Source organism: Monosiga brevicollis, genomic scaffold (assembly GCF_000002865.3).
Source record: "Monosiga brevicollis MX1 MONBRscaffold_3 genomic scaffold, whole genome shotgun sequence".
In the NCBI taxonomy this organism is placed as follows: domain Eukaryota; class Choanoflagellata; order Craspedida; family Salpingoecidae; genus Monosiga; species Monosiga brevicollis.
Window position 1 is genome coordinate 2,019,226 of NW_001865040.1, and position 14,762 is coordinate 2,033,987.

The window sequence follows — 14,762 nt, forward strand, 5'->3', positions numbered from 1 at the left end:
CTTCTCCCCGCACCCCTCGCACGCCATCCAGCCCTCGCTCCTTTGCTCAAGTTGCTGCGGCAATGCCTGCCGCCGCCACTGCCACATCTTCGGCCCCTATGACCGAGGATTTGTCAGCATCGGTGCCCTCTGAGCCAAATGGCAGCGGGGAGCAACAACCCTCGCCCGAGTCCACAGGGCAGACACATCATTCGATTCCTAACACACCATCGGATTTTTTGACCATGTCTTCGGATGAAAGCGACTCCCCTCCTCGCTCCACCGCACTCCGCGCGCCCACCCCTATCGCCCCTCCCGCGCATGATGGTGACGGTGACACAAACGGCAGTGCCACGCCAGAGCCATTGGTGCAATCACCTACACCCGCTCAAATGGTGCTGCCATATCCATCGGGTACACAACAAACCCATTCCGATCCCTCTCCGCCCTCGGCTTCACCCCCTGCCACTGCCATTTTGCCCGCTGCCATTTCACATCCTGTCGAACACAGTGAGCATGCAAACTCAGCCCCACTTGGCGAAGTCAGTGAGAGTGAAACACACGACGCAGCGGGCGAACACAGTGAGAGTGAGCAAGATGTTCTTCTCAGCAATCCTGCTCCGCCCATCAGATTGCCGTTGGTCACATCGTCCATCGAGCCAATCGACCGCAGTCGCGCCAATGGCACCGGTGCCTTGCGGCGATCCTGGTGACATTCCATAGAATGATTTGTTGAGATGTTTCTGGACAAGGCGAGAGAAAGCATGGCAAGAAAAGCAAAGGCCAGCGTAAAAAGAATAAGCTGGCCTGGTGAGTAGGGGTGAGATGCAACAGACCTCGCTGTCGTTGCTCTTGCGAGACTTGATGGAGGCACCGTCTTTGGCCTCGCTGCTCTGGCTCATGATGGTGTGAGCACTTGTTGTTGATGAGTGTGATGTGAGGCTTGTTGCTGATTCGCGTTGCTTCTGCCGAGTTGAGACCGATGAGGTCGTGTGGGATCTACGGGGGTCATCAATCGTGAAGAGTGAGTGATGGCAAACATGCGCGTCCAAAGCCAAGCAGAGCTGGAGCATCGATCCACCCCCTCCCCTCCCTCATTTTCAAAAGAGAAAAAAATCCATGATATGATACTCAGAGCATCAGGAAGGAACCTTACCTGGAGGAGCGCATGCGGCCTGAGGCCGAGGGCAAGTTTTTGCCACCCAGAGCAGCAATTTGCAATTGCAACTCGCGAATGTACTTGATTAGGTCACGTCGAGGTGCATGCTCCAGCCAATCAGGCGCGCCAATGGCCATGGCCCCAGCATCGGGGGTAATGCTCTCATTCATGGCGCTGACTAGGCTGCACGCGTTGCGATGTACAACTTTAATAGACCGCCAAGCACGCGCGCTAGAAGGGGCTCAAAGCCGTGCCGAAAAGGGGGTACAACGTTTGGCGGTCTCGTCCCCTCGTCCCCTTCATCAGGGAATCGCTCGAGAAGGCAATCAGAAGGAGGTGCGGGCAACTTCAGCAGCTCGGTCGACACGTTGACAGAGGCTAGGTCAAGGCAGCGGCGCCGCTTCCAGACGTCACATACACCAAGGAAGAGATGACAATAGAGCTACAGTCCTGGATGGACAAAGCAAGGAAGCAGATGTTCGCCGCAACACCTTGAGCTAAAATGTAGAGGTTGATGCAGACAGGCCAGATGAGGTTGGCTCGGGGGCTTGATGGAGTGCAGAAACTTGACATCGCAAGCTATCTTACGCTGTGCAATGACGCTTTGCAACAGGGCAGGCAAAGGCGGCCGCAAATAAATTTGCGCGTGCAGCAATGGGTTGCACAGCTCAAACTTGGGAGTTGGGCAGAAAGCAGGCGCGAGGATGGGCACTGGACGCCCCAGAGAGCGTGACAAGCGAGGTCGAGTGTCTTGTCGACCGGAGTTGAGCACAAAGTGGCAGCCTGGATCGGCAGATTTGGACGTGCGTGGGGTGTGCTTGCGTCTTTCCCTGTGCGTAACCACCAATACCACGGCGCACGGCGATCTTGAAACTGGTGCATTCCTGAGCGCATACCTTTTGGTCATGTCCGCATTAACATCTGGTGCCTTGGTAGCAAACCTGGCCAAGCCAGTCGCAAGCTGACCAACTGACGGCGATGAGACGTGCGGCCCGAATCGACCGTGATCTGCGGACATGTATCTGATCCGCTCAAAATTGTCCGCAGTGATTTGTGCTACTGACTGCATTCGCCTCCTGCATGATAAATGTCAGCAAATTTATACTCGCTCTCTCTTGCAAGTGACCCTCACGATCCAGGAAATGTCATCATGTTCATTCATTCGTTTTTTTTTTTCTTTTTTTGTGGAAAGACTTCGCTTCGAGCACAGCGTTGTTCGTCGTGCACGATTTCCGATCTACAACGTTCCAGTACGTTGGCCAGCTTGTTGTGGTACCTTGGGCATCTGCATGCAAGGGTACGGGAGAGGACAGCGGATCGGCCAAGTTCACCTCCACCGGTTTGGTGCATTTACTTTTCGGCAGTGCCTTGAAGCCAAGTCAGCACTGTGACAGCGTTAACCTTGGCCGGTGTTTGCAAAACCCAATTCCGCAACCCCGTTTTCTCAGTGCCAGTGCACAGCACGGGTCAGCATGGCTTTGGAAGAAAGGGCGTTGCTGGAGGGGGCCATGCGCATTGGGCTGCCGGCGCGGTTTGAGGACGTGAGTGCCTTTCGCCAAGTGCCCGACACACAAGAGGTGTTTGTGGACGTGCGCACGGACCAGAGCGTGATTGTGGAGATTCTGGAAATGGTGCCTGATGCCACTGCCACGGGTCAAGGCGCGGCCGACTTCCACTTTAACTCCTTGGCCCACGACAATGATGCGCTCGAATCGCACATTGAGCAGCGCGACCAACTCCGACCACTGCCGTTCAATGGGTATGTTGTTGTTGTTGACTGACTTCCGAGGGCTCTTTCCAAGCCAGCCATATTATAGGACAAACCCTGTCTCGGACCGGGTGTGTGTGTGTGTGTGTGTGCACATCCATCTGTTTGTTCATGTGCGCACGGAAGTCAGGCGCCACACATCTTGCTTTAACTCTTCTCATGTATCATTTTTGTTTTGCGCGTGTGCATGTGTGTGCCCCTGCCTCACGCTTGTTTTCACAACCCATGCAGCGAGCGAAGCGTGAGCATCGGAGTTCAGCGAGTTGCCAAGTTCAACGAGGCTGCGGAGCGAGCCAATCAAGTGCGCGTGCATGTGGCCTGCTTCCGCTTCCCACACGTGAGCACTGATATTGTAGTAAGCTGGAACCAGCCGATTGAGATCAACGCCTCAAGCAGCTCAGCTGAGGCGGTCGATGCCGCGGCCTTGGCTCAAAATGGCGATGCCTTATCCCTCTTCCAACCCATGATTGAATCCTTTGCCGTGCTGGATTGGAGCATCTTTCAAGGCTAACCAAAACCAACTGTGCATTTTTGAAGTGCTTTTTGGGCACTTGGAGTAATTTGATTAAAATGATGACATTGTTTATAACGGTTGTTTTTTTGCTGTTGTGCCAAACAGCTCAAAGCAGATACGAATGTGCTTGATTCTGTGTGTGCTGACGCAGCAACGCGCTGACTCAGTGTGTTGCTTTCTGCCTTGTTGATCACGACTTGTCGACGCGCCCCCACCACCCACACGCATCCCGTACACACTGCATTGTCAGCCCTTTGGGTTTTCAGCAATCGAACGTCGACACACACACACACACACACACTCGCATTCCGGGTTTCTGCAATCCGGCAGAGCCCCCCCGTCCTTCCTTTCTGGAAGTAGAACAGGCACAATGTGGGGAGGTGGCGCTTGGAACTCCGCAGCATCTTCACCTACCACCACAAGCACAAGCAACCCCCTTCTCAACCACCTCGATCTCCAAGTTTACCACCCATCGCCTTCCCAATTATCAGCCGCTGCTGGGGCTGAGGGAGCTGTAGTTGGGACCACCGCTGGGGAAGGAGGGTTCCCCTTCCTTCCCTTTGCCTTGTACTCCCCCAGCTCTTCTGCTTCTTCCCCCTTGGCCACCAACAACGTCGCCTCATTGCTGCGGGCGAAAATTGCCGAAATGCAGCGCGGGGCTGCGATTGCGAGTTTTCAGCACTCGCAAGAGAGCATGTTCCACCCAAGCTCACGGTTGCGGTTGTCCTCGACAGATGACATTGCCACCACCGGTGAGGAACAGCTCATGCAGCCGTCCCCGTTTTCTGGCCGCCGTAGCGGCTCGGGTGCCTCTCGGGCCTCGGTCACCAATGGCAGCGGCTTCGACAGCGCATCATCCCATGCTGCCACCGGAGGTGCTGCAGGCTGGGCTGCCGACCTCTTGACCGTGAATCAAGATGACCTCTTCCGCATGCTTCAGGAGGCTGATCCCTCTTTATCGGTGCCCCACCTCTCGACGATCGAGGGCCTGAACATTGAAGTCAGCCATTCCGTCAACGTAGATGACCTACCCACGGCCTCTGGACACACCTTTGATGGCTTCTTGCAGGCCATCAACCTTGCCTCAAGTGTGCAACCCCGCGACGAACGAACCAGCGACCTGCTACAGCCTGTGGTTGCCATCTCCGCCGCCCTCGACGATGATACCTACCGGCTTATGCCCATGAAACAGCTTTTCAAGGGCGTTGGCTCAGAGATGGGCAGCACCACTTCGGGTAGCGACACCTCTTCCCAACCCAATACTCCGCTTTCCTTCATGACCGAACACTCGGGCAAGCGCGGCTCTCACAGCATGAGCGAGGTCAGTCCTCGCTGGCCAAGTTGTCAACGAGCTTTCGCCACCCGCCTCTTTTCCTCGCCAGATGCTTGCACTTCCGCACCCCATCGCTCCAACTCAACTGCGCTCTGCCAACTCTATCGCGCTCTGTTGGACCTTAGCTCGATTTTAAGCGCAAGAAGCTCGGCTCTAAGCGTAAACCCGAGCGCGATGCCTTTGATTCAGAGGAGGCCTTCTCCCTCGCATGGCAAGAGTGGCGCTCCGTCCGTCAAAAGAACAATGCTGCGGTATAAAGCAACAATGCCCTCGTGCCCCCCCCCCTTTTTTTGACTTGCACTTTTTGCGAGCTATTCCGCGCTTTCGTGCTTTGCGCCTCTGACCTTGCCCCTCTACATTTATCAACTATTTGTATTGTCCAGGTGCACAAGAGCCGTCAAAAGGCCAAGGCTCGGCGTGCCGTCGATCGACATGCTGCACGAGAAAAAGAGCGCAAAGCGGCTCAGCTCGCCATGGAAGCAGAGATGCTCCGGAAAAATGTGGACGTGCTCATCAAAGCCGTGCGCACCCCTGACACGCTCACACCGATTGAGCGGGCCTGGGTTCAGACGTTGTCGCATTCTTCCACAGGCCCAACCCTTGCTGGCCAATGCGCTCTCTACTCGTGACCTTCGCCTTTTTGGCAGTTCAACGCCTTGCATCCTGCTTTGAGCTCCTTGTGATCTTGCTTCCATTCTTGGGGGCTGTTCTGGTGTCCCTGCCTGTAAGAACTGCGTGGTTTTTCCCCACTTGGTTTTGTGCATGTCTTCGTCGATTTAGCTTTCAGTTTTCACGTTCTCCCTCTTTTTTTTTTTTTTTGGCTTTTCCTCCCGTCCCTGTTTGTGCATCATTTTTCGGCCACAATTCTTTCCAACTCTTCCTCATGACGCTGTGGCCTGCACGCCACTTTCAAGGCCGGCTTAGAGCGACGCTCAACCTGTCTTGCGCTGGCCGTTCATAGGATATTTGTCTGTTTGTTTTCCCTGCGTGTTCCTTTGTCGTTCTGCACGATTCATGTTTCATTGTGCCTTTGCATTTTCTTACCCACGATCGTGGTATGTGTATATCTTCTTCTGTATCTCAATCCTAACTACTAGACAAAGGTTGACACCAATTTTCGTCTGAGCACATGCAGATTGATGCCCCTCCCCTCCCCTGATGACACAAACGCCTCATTTTGTAAACAAAACAAAAAAGGAAAAAGGAGCCCCTGATCGCTATCAATTGGTCCAAGATTGAAAGGCAAGATCAACGAAAAAAAGATCCGACCCAAAAAGAGATGGGCGTTCAATGCTGCAACGCATTTAAGCGCGCTTGGCGTTGGCAGCCTGCTGGCGGGCAGCATGGCGCTTGTCAGCCTGGATGGTCTCGTGACGCTTCCACACCTTGGCGTAGGGGTTGAGGCGGAGGAGAACGTTCAGGTTCTTCAGGGGGTTCTTGCGCTGGGTAGCGTGCACACCACCAGTCTTGACGGGGCGCACAGCCGACTGGATCTCATCGGAGTTGATGATACGGGCCAGATCGGCGTTGGCCATTTTGTGGCGGGGCATGTGGTAGGGAGCGTTACGGCGCTTCTTGGCGGACTCGTCAGCGGGGCTCTCCTGAGTGCCGAAGAGGGTATCAAGCTTGTTGAAAGCATCCTCGGTCCAGACGATGAAGCGGCCAACGTGACCTCCGGGGGCGAGCTGAAGCAGGTTCAGGGCATCCACAGAGCAGGTATCGACACCAGGGAGGTTGCGGAAAGCCTCAACAACACCAGTGTTCTTGCCGTACACGACAAGGGGGCCACGGCGCTGGATGTGGCGGCGGTTACGCCACTTGCCGTGACCAGGGCGCAGCTTGCGGCTCTCGCGGCTGCGCTCAACATCCTCGAAGGCACCGACGGCCTTGAGGAGCTCGACGGCCTTGGCGGTCTTCTGGAAAGTCTCAACGCTCGACTCAATGACGAGGGGAACCTGGGGCAGGTCACCAATGCGGTGGCCGCGGGCCTCAACAAGGGCAGGCAGAGCCGAAGCAGCCAGAGCCGAAGCAGTGGCGTAACGGCGCTGGTTCTTGTTGATGCGACGGTTCCAGTGGCGCCACACCTTGGTGGGGGCGAACATGCGACCCTTGCGGCACATGTTACCGAAGGCACCCTGGCCGCTACGGCTGGTACCACCACCCGACACACGGGGGATACGCGACACAGCGCGACCGGTACCCCATGACTCAGCAGAGTGCTCGTGACCAGCAGAATCCTTCACAGCGTAAGGCTGGCGACTAAGAGAGAAGAAGATCATCACGTGCGTCGTGAGCTCATGATTTTATGGTCGCGCACAAAGCGTCGAGCTTAACGGCTAGTTGAGGCCGGTCACATGGCCAAAACGGCACGAAACATACCGGTTCTTGGACATGTTGGTGTGCACGAAATGCACAACATCCGTGCGGATGGGGGCCGTGAAGACCGCGGGCATGGTGGTTGAGCCCTTGGCTGAGCCATCTTCGGCGCTGAAGACCGTGACCTGAGGACGAGAGGCCTAGCGTTTTTTAAAACCAAAAGAAGACACCAAAGGATGGATGAGAAAAAAAGCTACTCTGGCAGAAGCAGAAAATCGCGTAGCTGGAGGCAGCGGCAGAGCCCAGTCAACGCCGCCGGCAGCTCGAAATCGTCTGAACAAGCCACGAAACGGAAACCCTCCTGTCACGCGTACCATTGTGCCGATCTTGGGAAAAAGAAAAGTGCTGAAGGTACACACGAGGTTCAAACGTGGACTCTGATTATCGCTTCCAAGCAAAAATGAAAATGTCAGATTGTCTGACACCACTCCTTTTTTTCCTCTTCCCCCACCTCTTCTCTTTGTCAGCACACATCTCGATTCGATTTTCTGGCAGGGATGCGACATGCGCTATGAGGAGGATGCATCAGAGGCAGAGGGGCGCAACTCTTTTCGCAGTTGCGGTAGAATGTGCTCTTTAGTATCTGCCAACGTTCGCGAAAAAGCCTCTTCCCTATACATCAGTGTTAACACGTTATCAGCGGTTATTGGCGCACTGCTTGGCATGGGTCGACGTCAGCAACCTACTGGGAAAAGATCGGTGCATAATGCAAGACTCGGCGTAACCGATCTCCTCGAAAGCTTTGGTTGTGCAAAACCCCCTTGAGTGCGCCCGGTGTGACCTGCACCTCAACGGACAAGTAAGCGTGAGGAAATAGGACACCCGGGCAGAGTATCAAATACTGAAGGATGGCAGAGACCGAGAAAAGCAAGCCACGTCTGGTGCCGATGATGCGTCGTGACCAACACCAAGCCATTGAGGAAGATGCCCGACTGACCAAAGGCGCAACTGGCCAAATAAGAGAAATGACTGCACAAATGGCGACATTAATGTAGGCAATCAGATATGCGAGCCACCCAGGCAGATAGGGCCAAGCTTTGGGAAAGGGCAATGACAAGGCCTGCATGTAAGGGACAAAAAACTCCCTGTAGATCACGGCAACGTTCAGCTGCGTGAGAAGAGGGGCTGGAGGCAGGAACAGCGTCTAGTAGCGACATGGAAGCCAAGAGTAAACCGCATCAATCCCCGCCTTCCCGCCTCCCACGCACCAAAAGTTGACTGCCGGTTCATCCGTGATGATGTACGTGGTACCTCCTACGGAAGCATTCTGCAGTAGGGCTTTTGCCGCCACGAGGTGGGCCCAAGCTGCATTGCCAACATAGGTGTGCTGAAAGCGCACTGCCGGGCTGTTGCAAGGTCCATATGAGGACGATCACCGAGCTCTACGCAATATCAAGCTACCCCCTGCTTGTCCACCGGTGCAGACAACGCACCTGCCCATGCGCAGGACCAATTGGCCATCCAGCACGGCTTTCAGGATGTTAGGCATGTGATAGGGATCTGCCTGCCAACCAGCCACATGAGATCGAAACTGCCATCCCAAGAGGGGTCGAGCTGATCTTGGCAAGTGGGCTGTGGCTGACCTCGCCATACATGCCAGTGGAGCGCAAAACAAGAGTCCGAAAAGCCTTTGAGTTATGGCTGGAAACGACTTGCGCTTCAGCCTTGGCTTTGGTGACAGCGTAGTGGCCGTACCTGATGCAGCATGAGCCATTGACCCCACAACATGTAAGGACGCGCGAGCACCAGATTCACGGGCAGAGAGGGCAAGCCTTGACATACAAAAAGTCGGCTGGCGTCGGGGGTACACGCAAATCGCCATCGGCGGCATCGAGCAAATCGCCGTGCCGCCAGCACACCACATCCATGGTACTAGTATACACCAAGGCACGGATCTACCATGCGCGCCACCCATGAATCGATACAGGCAAGCAAGATCGCCCGCTCGTTGCGCATGCCATAGCTACGCACAGCATGCTCCCGGCAAGCAGCCACAACATTGTCAGTGCCGCCCACGTTGACCTGTGCGCATGCCACAGCCCAGCATTGGCGAGTGAGCAATGCGTAAATCGAGTTTGGGCTAGGCCTTTTGAGATCGACGCACCTCTTCAAGAACTTCGCGAGGCCGCTGACCCCAGTCAACAATGGCCGCGCAATGAAATACGAGCGTAGCACCAGTCAATGCCTCGGTCACGAATGTTGCGTCAGCCACTGAACCGACTCGGTGCGTCACTCGGTCTTGGTTTTGGACGCCTGCAAGGGTCGTGCGGGACGCGATCGTGAGTGTGTCGCCCACTTGAGAGCGTGGGGCATGGGCAGTGTCCGTACCCAAGCGATGGAGATTAGGGGCGACGAGGTCCACCACCCGAACCTCTGCCACATCACCAAAGCCATCGGGGCGCGGACCATCGGCCAATAGCTTGACAAGATGGCCTGCGAGTCACGCGAACGATGAGAAAAACAGTCAAGGGCCCCGGTCAGCGACTGAACTGATGCTTCTGCCAGATTCATGACTTGAATGACAGACGTCGTCCTCCCTTCGTTACTGCTCGCCATCCTCAAGAACTGACCGCCAAGAAAGCCGGCGCCACCCGTGACCACCACAATGGCCATGGCGTCACTCGAAGATCAAAAATCATACACAGCACATTAGACTTGAAAGCAACACAACAAACGGAAAGAAGGCACAAAACGCAAAGTGTTGCGCAACCGAATGTCAACCGAGACCTGCATTTATTGATAGAACTCTCAAAAGAAAGGATGACGGCTGACATGTGAATGGATGTGTGCTTGACATGGTCGGCCAATCAATTAAAGTGTGCTGCAATGACGCTCGCGGTTGTGGCTCAAAGCCCTATCAAAATCTTAGGTTGCCACCTCATCGAATCCTTTACTTGCTCTTGGGTTGAAGGTCGCTCGTGAAGCTTGCTACATCTACCAAGCCTGGTTCCAACACAAGCGATTTGGAGGTTGATCAGGCATGTGAATGGCTCATCGCTATTGCAATCAGCGCGCAAGGCACGGACTCGAGGAGAGACCAGACCAAATACCAACCTGCTTGGGAGAAGGTCTCCCAAGAGCCGGCGCCGAGTCTTTCTGCTGCTACGGTTCGTGTGGTTCATGATTTCTCAGAGTGAGTGTAAAGAGTGTAAATGGGCAGAGGGTGGGGTGGAACGCAGCAGCGTGAAGCATAGCACAACTGACCGGTATGGTAGGTGGAAGCAAAGCTTTCTTATTGTCAGTCGCAGTTGGCCCTTGGTCAGCCTCAGGGATGGGCGACTTGCTCTGCAGCAGACGAGCAGCACATGTGAGGCATCGAGAAACGCAAGCTGAGACGCAAACCATCAACGTTCACTGACTCGACGAAAGCTACGGCGACCTTGATTGCCAGGCCTAAGGATAGGGCGGCCGGTTTGGCAACAATATGAGCCCTGGACAGGCAGGGCCGAGCTGGTTAGGTGCAGAGCAATACCAACCTGGTGCTGGCCAAAGATGCATCAGTGGTGACGTCTGCTGAATCCTGCCAAGTGAAGAATTGTGGGTAGTTGTCCACGTGGTTCACCACCCGATATGAGAATCCATCAGTTCGGTGCAGATGTGACCCACGACACTTGCACGATAATCAATGAGGACTTGACACACAGCTGTTTAGGCAACGGCACGACAGCACACACGCACACGCACTCGATCACGTTCATAGACAGAGACGACATCATGACAGTTTTCCCACCTCGGTATCATCATGCGCAGTGTTCGCGTCACCGACGGCATTGCGCACGTATTCCAAAGCCTCATCCTGCGTCATTTCATTCTTGGCCACCCTGTGTACGTTCCGAGGCAGTCAGTAACGACAGCACAACTGGAAATGATGGCAAGGGCTATGACAGTCGAGCTTTTTTTTATTACGCTCAAAGGCCTGCACAACGTACATGATCATGATTTGCATGCGCTGGTCATTGGTCAAGTTTTCTAAAAGTTCTGGCCGCAACCCCGTTGCCTGTCGCACGATGCGACACCCAATGAGAATACCCGACCGCCGGGGCCAGCTGGTCCCAAGGAATATCTCGTGGGCAGAAAACACCAAGCACTGTCACGCACCGACACACGGTCCTCGGACAAAGCATCCATCTTGTTTTGCCCACTAACCGGAGCAAAGGGATCGTTCAGAGTGAGTTTCAGCGTACCCGTTTGAGTGCACCACGCACTCAAGTTCACATACGTCTGCAGCCAGAAGAGGAGTGAATGGACTGCTCGATGGTCACTCATTTGCAGGGCCGCTTGGAGATCAGCCACGTAATCTTCAATGTCCACCTTTTGAATTCGCCCCGCCTGGGACAAACCGTAACAGAGCCGCGTGAGATCACGCCAAGCTGCGTGGTCTTTGATTTTACAAAGAGAAACAAAGCCAGAGGCGAAGAAAGCAGGGGATGGAAGTGGGAATGGCGAGTTGTGCTCCACATGAGTGTCAACAGGCACGGTCAATCCTTGCCTTGGCAGCCTGGGCAATGATTCGGCGGTGTGAGTCTGTTACTTTTTGCCGAACGTCGGGCTGGGCGATCTTGCCATGGTGGATGATCACTTGTGTGGCGTGCTGCTTGTGCGTGCTGCCAGGGACAGCCACCGAATTGGCACGGCGGCCCATGGCAGCAGAAAATGCGCCCTGCCGATTTACAGCGCCAGACGCTGACTGACTGCGCGTAGGTGCAGTTGGTGGGGTGTAGTCGGGCTTTGGCTTGTTCACACTCAAGCGCCGGAGGCGCATCGCCCGCGATGCGCGATGACCCGCCGGCGCGGCGCTGGTGAGACATGGGTCTGCACCTTGGTTCTCATCCTGGCCATGTTTGAGGTGGGCTGATGGTGGTGGCGGCGGCGGAGCATACCCAGGGTGCACTGGTGATGCCATTCTTACTGTTGTCTGCATCAACGGGCAAGTTGTACGCGCAAGATCGTCCTCGAGCTCGTGTGAGGAAACAATAATAATGGTCACTCATCAACATTTGAAATTGCGAACATGAGCGAATTGATTTTTGTTGTTGTTTTTGTTCGAAAAAATGATAACCATGGAAAAAAAAAAAAAAAAAAAGGATAGTGTATGAATTGATGGCTGGAAAGAGGGAGCAGTCAGGCCATAGAAGCGTGGTGCGATGCTCGGGCAGACATGGCAGAGAGCAAAGCCAGCGGCGTTTCATGCATCACTAGTAAGGCTGCGAACAAGATTTTCCAGCTCGATGTTCTTCATCAGCGTCTCCTCCATCACCTGCTGCATCTTCTGATTGGCCATCCTGTCAGATTCGGAAAGGGAGAAATAGGCAGGCGAGCAAACGATGCATTGAGTTGTAGCTTGGCTGTCTTTTCGAAAGGTCCGGAAGTGAGCGCACGGCCTCGAATGGTGACGCCCGTGACTCATACGGCACGACCACCCGGGATGACATGATGCCAGCAGCAGACAGGGCACGCACTGTAGAGCGGCGACGTTGGTCTTGGCAGCCTTGCTGGAGCTCGGTGCAGCGCTCGTCGTGGCCTCGCCTGTTAAAGCAAAGGTATCAAGCAATGTGCTCTTTTTTGCCAACTGCGCCTCGAGTTGTTGAAGCTTGCGCAGCGACCGGCGCAGCTGCATACCCAGCCAAATATTCACGAGTAAGCAACCAATCTGAACATCAGAGCAGGGGAAGGGGGGGAGCAATTCTTCTGTGCAAAAGCATCCACTCGCTGCTGACTTACCCGGTCTTCCGTCTCTGCCTTGTCCGTTTGCAGTGCAGTCATTCGGTCGAGTAGGGCCTCTTGTTCTTCGTGTGTAATGACAACCTTGGCTGCCTCGGAGGAGTTGTCTGTTTCAAACGAGCGAAGTGTGGCTTGACTCGTTTCTGATACTTGGCTGATGGACCGGCGATGCATCGACCGCCGCGCAGTCTTGGGGCTACTCGTGCGTGATGAGGTAGTTGTGACCATCGACGCCGAGTCTTGTTTTCGTTGCTCACGAGCCAGTTGCTTGCGAAGCTCCTTAATCAGGTTGGCATCCTTGCTGCGTTGCTGGTCTCGAGTGTCTTGCTCGTGCTGCTGGGTGGCCAACAAAGCCTCGGCTTTGGTGGCTCGAGTCTCGCTTGCCGCTAGCTGTGCGCGGAGCTCATCCCCGGATTTGGCGTGTGCGCGGATCAACGTCGTAGTGGCGGCTCGGACAAAGCTCTGTAATCGCTCATGACGGCGTTCCAGGGTAGCCATCTGGTCAATTGTCGTTGCCAAGCGCGCTTCAGCGGCAGCGTGTGCCTCATGAAGGCGTGCGGCCTCTGCTGCTTTTTGCGCCAATTCAGCATTTGTTGCTTCATTTTGTTGTTGCAGCTCCTCAATCTGCTCATGCGCAGCCGTAAGATCGGCCTCAAGGGCAGCGAGCTTGGCGGCATGTTGGGCGCGTAATTCGGCTTTGCTGGACTCGCTCTGTTCATCCCGAGACTGCAGCTGCTTGGCCAAGTCATCGGCCTGGGTGCGACAATAGTCGGCCGTCTCGCGCTCCTTGATCAGCTTTCGCTCGAGTTCTTGCATATCATGATCCGAGGCGGCGATGCGCGCCTCCAACTCACGGGTTTGCGTCGTTGCTCGTTGCAGATCGTGTGACAGACGTTGTTTTTCTTCCTCCAGCTCTTGTACTCGCTCCGTTAGTCGGGCCATCTGCTCGCCCTCCTCATTTTCAGCCTTGCGCCCAACGGAGAGTAAGAATAATCGTCGTATGGGCAAAGCACTGAAATGAAAGCAGCAAACTTTGAAATGCAAGGGCATGGCGGGTACCGACCTCGCGCCGCAGCCGTGTTTTCAGCTCATCGGCCTCTTGCTGAGCAGCCTGCAGCGCTTCTTGGGCATCTGTAAGCTCCTTTTGGGAGGCCTCGTCCTTGCGCCTGAGCACTTCGCGATGCTCGGCTCGCAGAGAGACCAGAGCCAGATCATGTTGCTGCGCCTGATCTTGCAACGCCTGCAAAGACGAAGCGTGATGAGTCCAAGATGCTGGTAAGTCATGGCACCGCACGAGCGTGGCGAAACCTTGAGATGGTCCTGTAATGCTGTCTCTTTCTCCTGTTGCAACGCGAGATAAGACTGCTGTTTGCGCTTGTATTTCTCTTGTACTCTGGAACACAACGATTATCACAGCCGATTATGATCAGCAGCGGGAAAAAAAATAAATAGGCCTGGGCGGAGTGATCGGATCATTCGCAAAAGCTGAAGAGTAAGTAGGCGGGAACAAGGCTTACTCGGCAAGCTGCATCTGCACTGCTTCCACTTTGGTCTTCAGCGCTTCTGCGCTAGCCGCGACGGCAGTCGGTGTGTCTGAGGCAGCCTTGGAGTCCAAGTCTGCGTCGCCATCACCAACTTTTGTCTCAGGGCTGGTGGGTGCTGTCGACAAGGAGGGGGCGATCCCAACCAAACAAGGTTGACTGAGATGCATATGGACCGATCAAGGGCGGGGGCGGCTAGCGAGAATTTCGCCGGGAAACGCAGCAGAAGAGGAAGAGGAAGTGGAAGAAAAAGAAAAAGAAAAAGAAAAAGAAAAAGAAAAAGAAAAAGAAAAAGAAAAAGAAAAAGAAAAAGAAAAAGAAAAAAGAAAAAGAAAAAGAAAAAGAAAAAAAAAAACACAAGTGTACCGGAT

The 14,762-nt window shown here is 54.7% G+C and overlaps 6 protein-coding genes across 6 annotated transcripts; 2 read left to right on the top strand and 4 right to left on the bottom strand.

Moving 5' to 3' along the window:
• Positions 1-367: 367 nt before the first annotated feature.
• On the bottom strand, positions 368-1,308 carry MONBRDRAFT_23124 (uncharacterized protein; the record flags this gene model as incomplete). The annotated part of the gene is made up of 3 exons (XM_001743435.1): positions 368-685; positions 816-978; positions 1,136-1,308. 3 exons carry the CDS (start codon positions 1,306-1,308, stop codon positions 368-370), a joined length of 654 nt encoding a protein of 217 aa, XP_001743487.1.
• A 1,302-nt stretch (positions 1,309-2,610) lies between these two features.
• Positions 2,611-3,417, top strand: MONBRDRAFT_14561 (uncharacterized protein; the record flags this gene model as incomplete). The annotated part of the gene is made up of 2 exons (XM_001743118.1): positions 2,611-2,910; positions 3,142-3,417. 2 exons carry the CDS (start codon positions 2,611-2,613, stop codon positions 3,415-3,417), a joined length of 576 nt encoding a protein of 191 aa, XP_001743170.1.
• Positions 3,418-3,790: 373 nt separating this feature from the next.
• Positions 3,791-5,471, top strand: MONBRDRAFT_36000 (uncharacterized protein; the record flags this gene model as incomplete). Its single annotated transcript, XM_001743119.1, has 3 exons — positions 3,791-4,741; positions 4,879-5,004; positions 5,137-5,471. The coding sequence occupies 3 exons, from the start codon at positions 3,791-3,793 to the stop codon at positions 5,380-5,382; spliced, it is 1,323 nt and encodes a 440-aa protein (XP_001743171.1). The 3' UTR covers positions 5,383-5,471.
• Positions 5,472-5,960: 489 nt separating this feature from the next.
• MONBRDRAFT_17749 (uncharacterized protein) lies at positions 5,961-7,459 on the bottom strand. The gene is made up of 3 exons (XM_001743436.1): positions 7,444-7,459; positions 7,133-7,269; positions 5,961-7,012 (listed from the first exon to the last, which is right to left on the bottom strand). Exons 1-3 carry the CDS (start codon positions 7,444-7,446, stop codon positions 6,058-6,060), a joined length of 1,095 nt encoding a protein of 364 aa, XP_001743488.1. The 5' UTR covers positions 7,447-7,459; the 3' UTR covers positions 5,961-6,057.
• An 878-nt stretch (positions 7,460-8,337) lies between these two features.
• Positions 8,338-9,742, bottom strand: MONBRDRAFT_5991 (uncharacterized protein; the record flags this gene model as incomplete). The annotated part of the gene is made up of 4 exons (XM_001743437.1): positions 8,338-8,475; positions 8,563-8,633; positions 9,234-9,562; positions 9,700-9,742. Coding segments are annotated over 4 exons (581 nt in total), but the record flags the coding sequence as incomplete, so codon positions are not given.
• Positions 9,743-11,594: 1,852 nt separating this feature from the next.
• MONBRDRAFT_36002 (uncharacterized protein) lies at positions 11,595-13,900 on the bottom strand (the record flags this gene model as incomplete). The annotated part of the gene is made up of 3 exons (XM_001743438.1): positions 11,595-12,086; positions 12,387-12,779; positions 12,851-13,900. 3 exons carry the CDS (start codon positions 13,898-13,900, stop codon positions 11,595-11,597), a joined length of 1,935 nt encoding a protein of 644 aa, XP_001743490.1.
• Between the last annotated feature and the right edge of the window lie 862 nt (positions 13,901-14,762).

Bases quoted from the DNA above. Each gene is read 5' to 3' on its own strand.
- MONBRDRAFT_17749 (XM_001743436.1), bottom strand. The intron at 7,013-7,132 runs GTATGTTTCGTG...CTTCTCTCTTAG, and splicing joins ACCAACATGTCCAAGAACCG to TCGCCAGCCTTACGCTGTGA.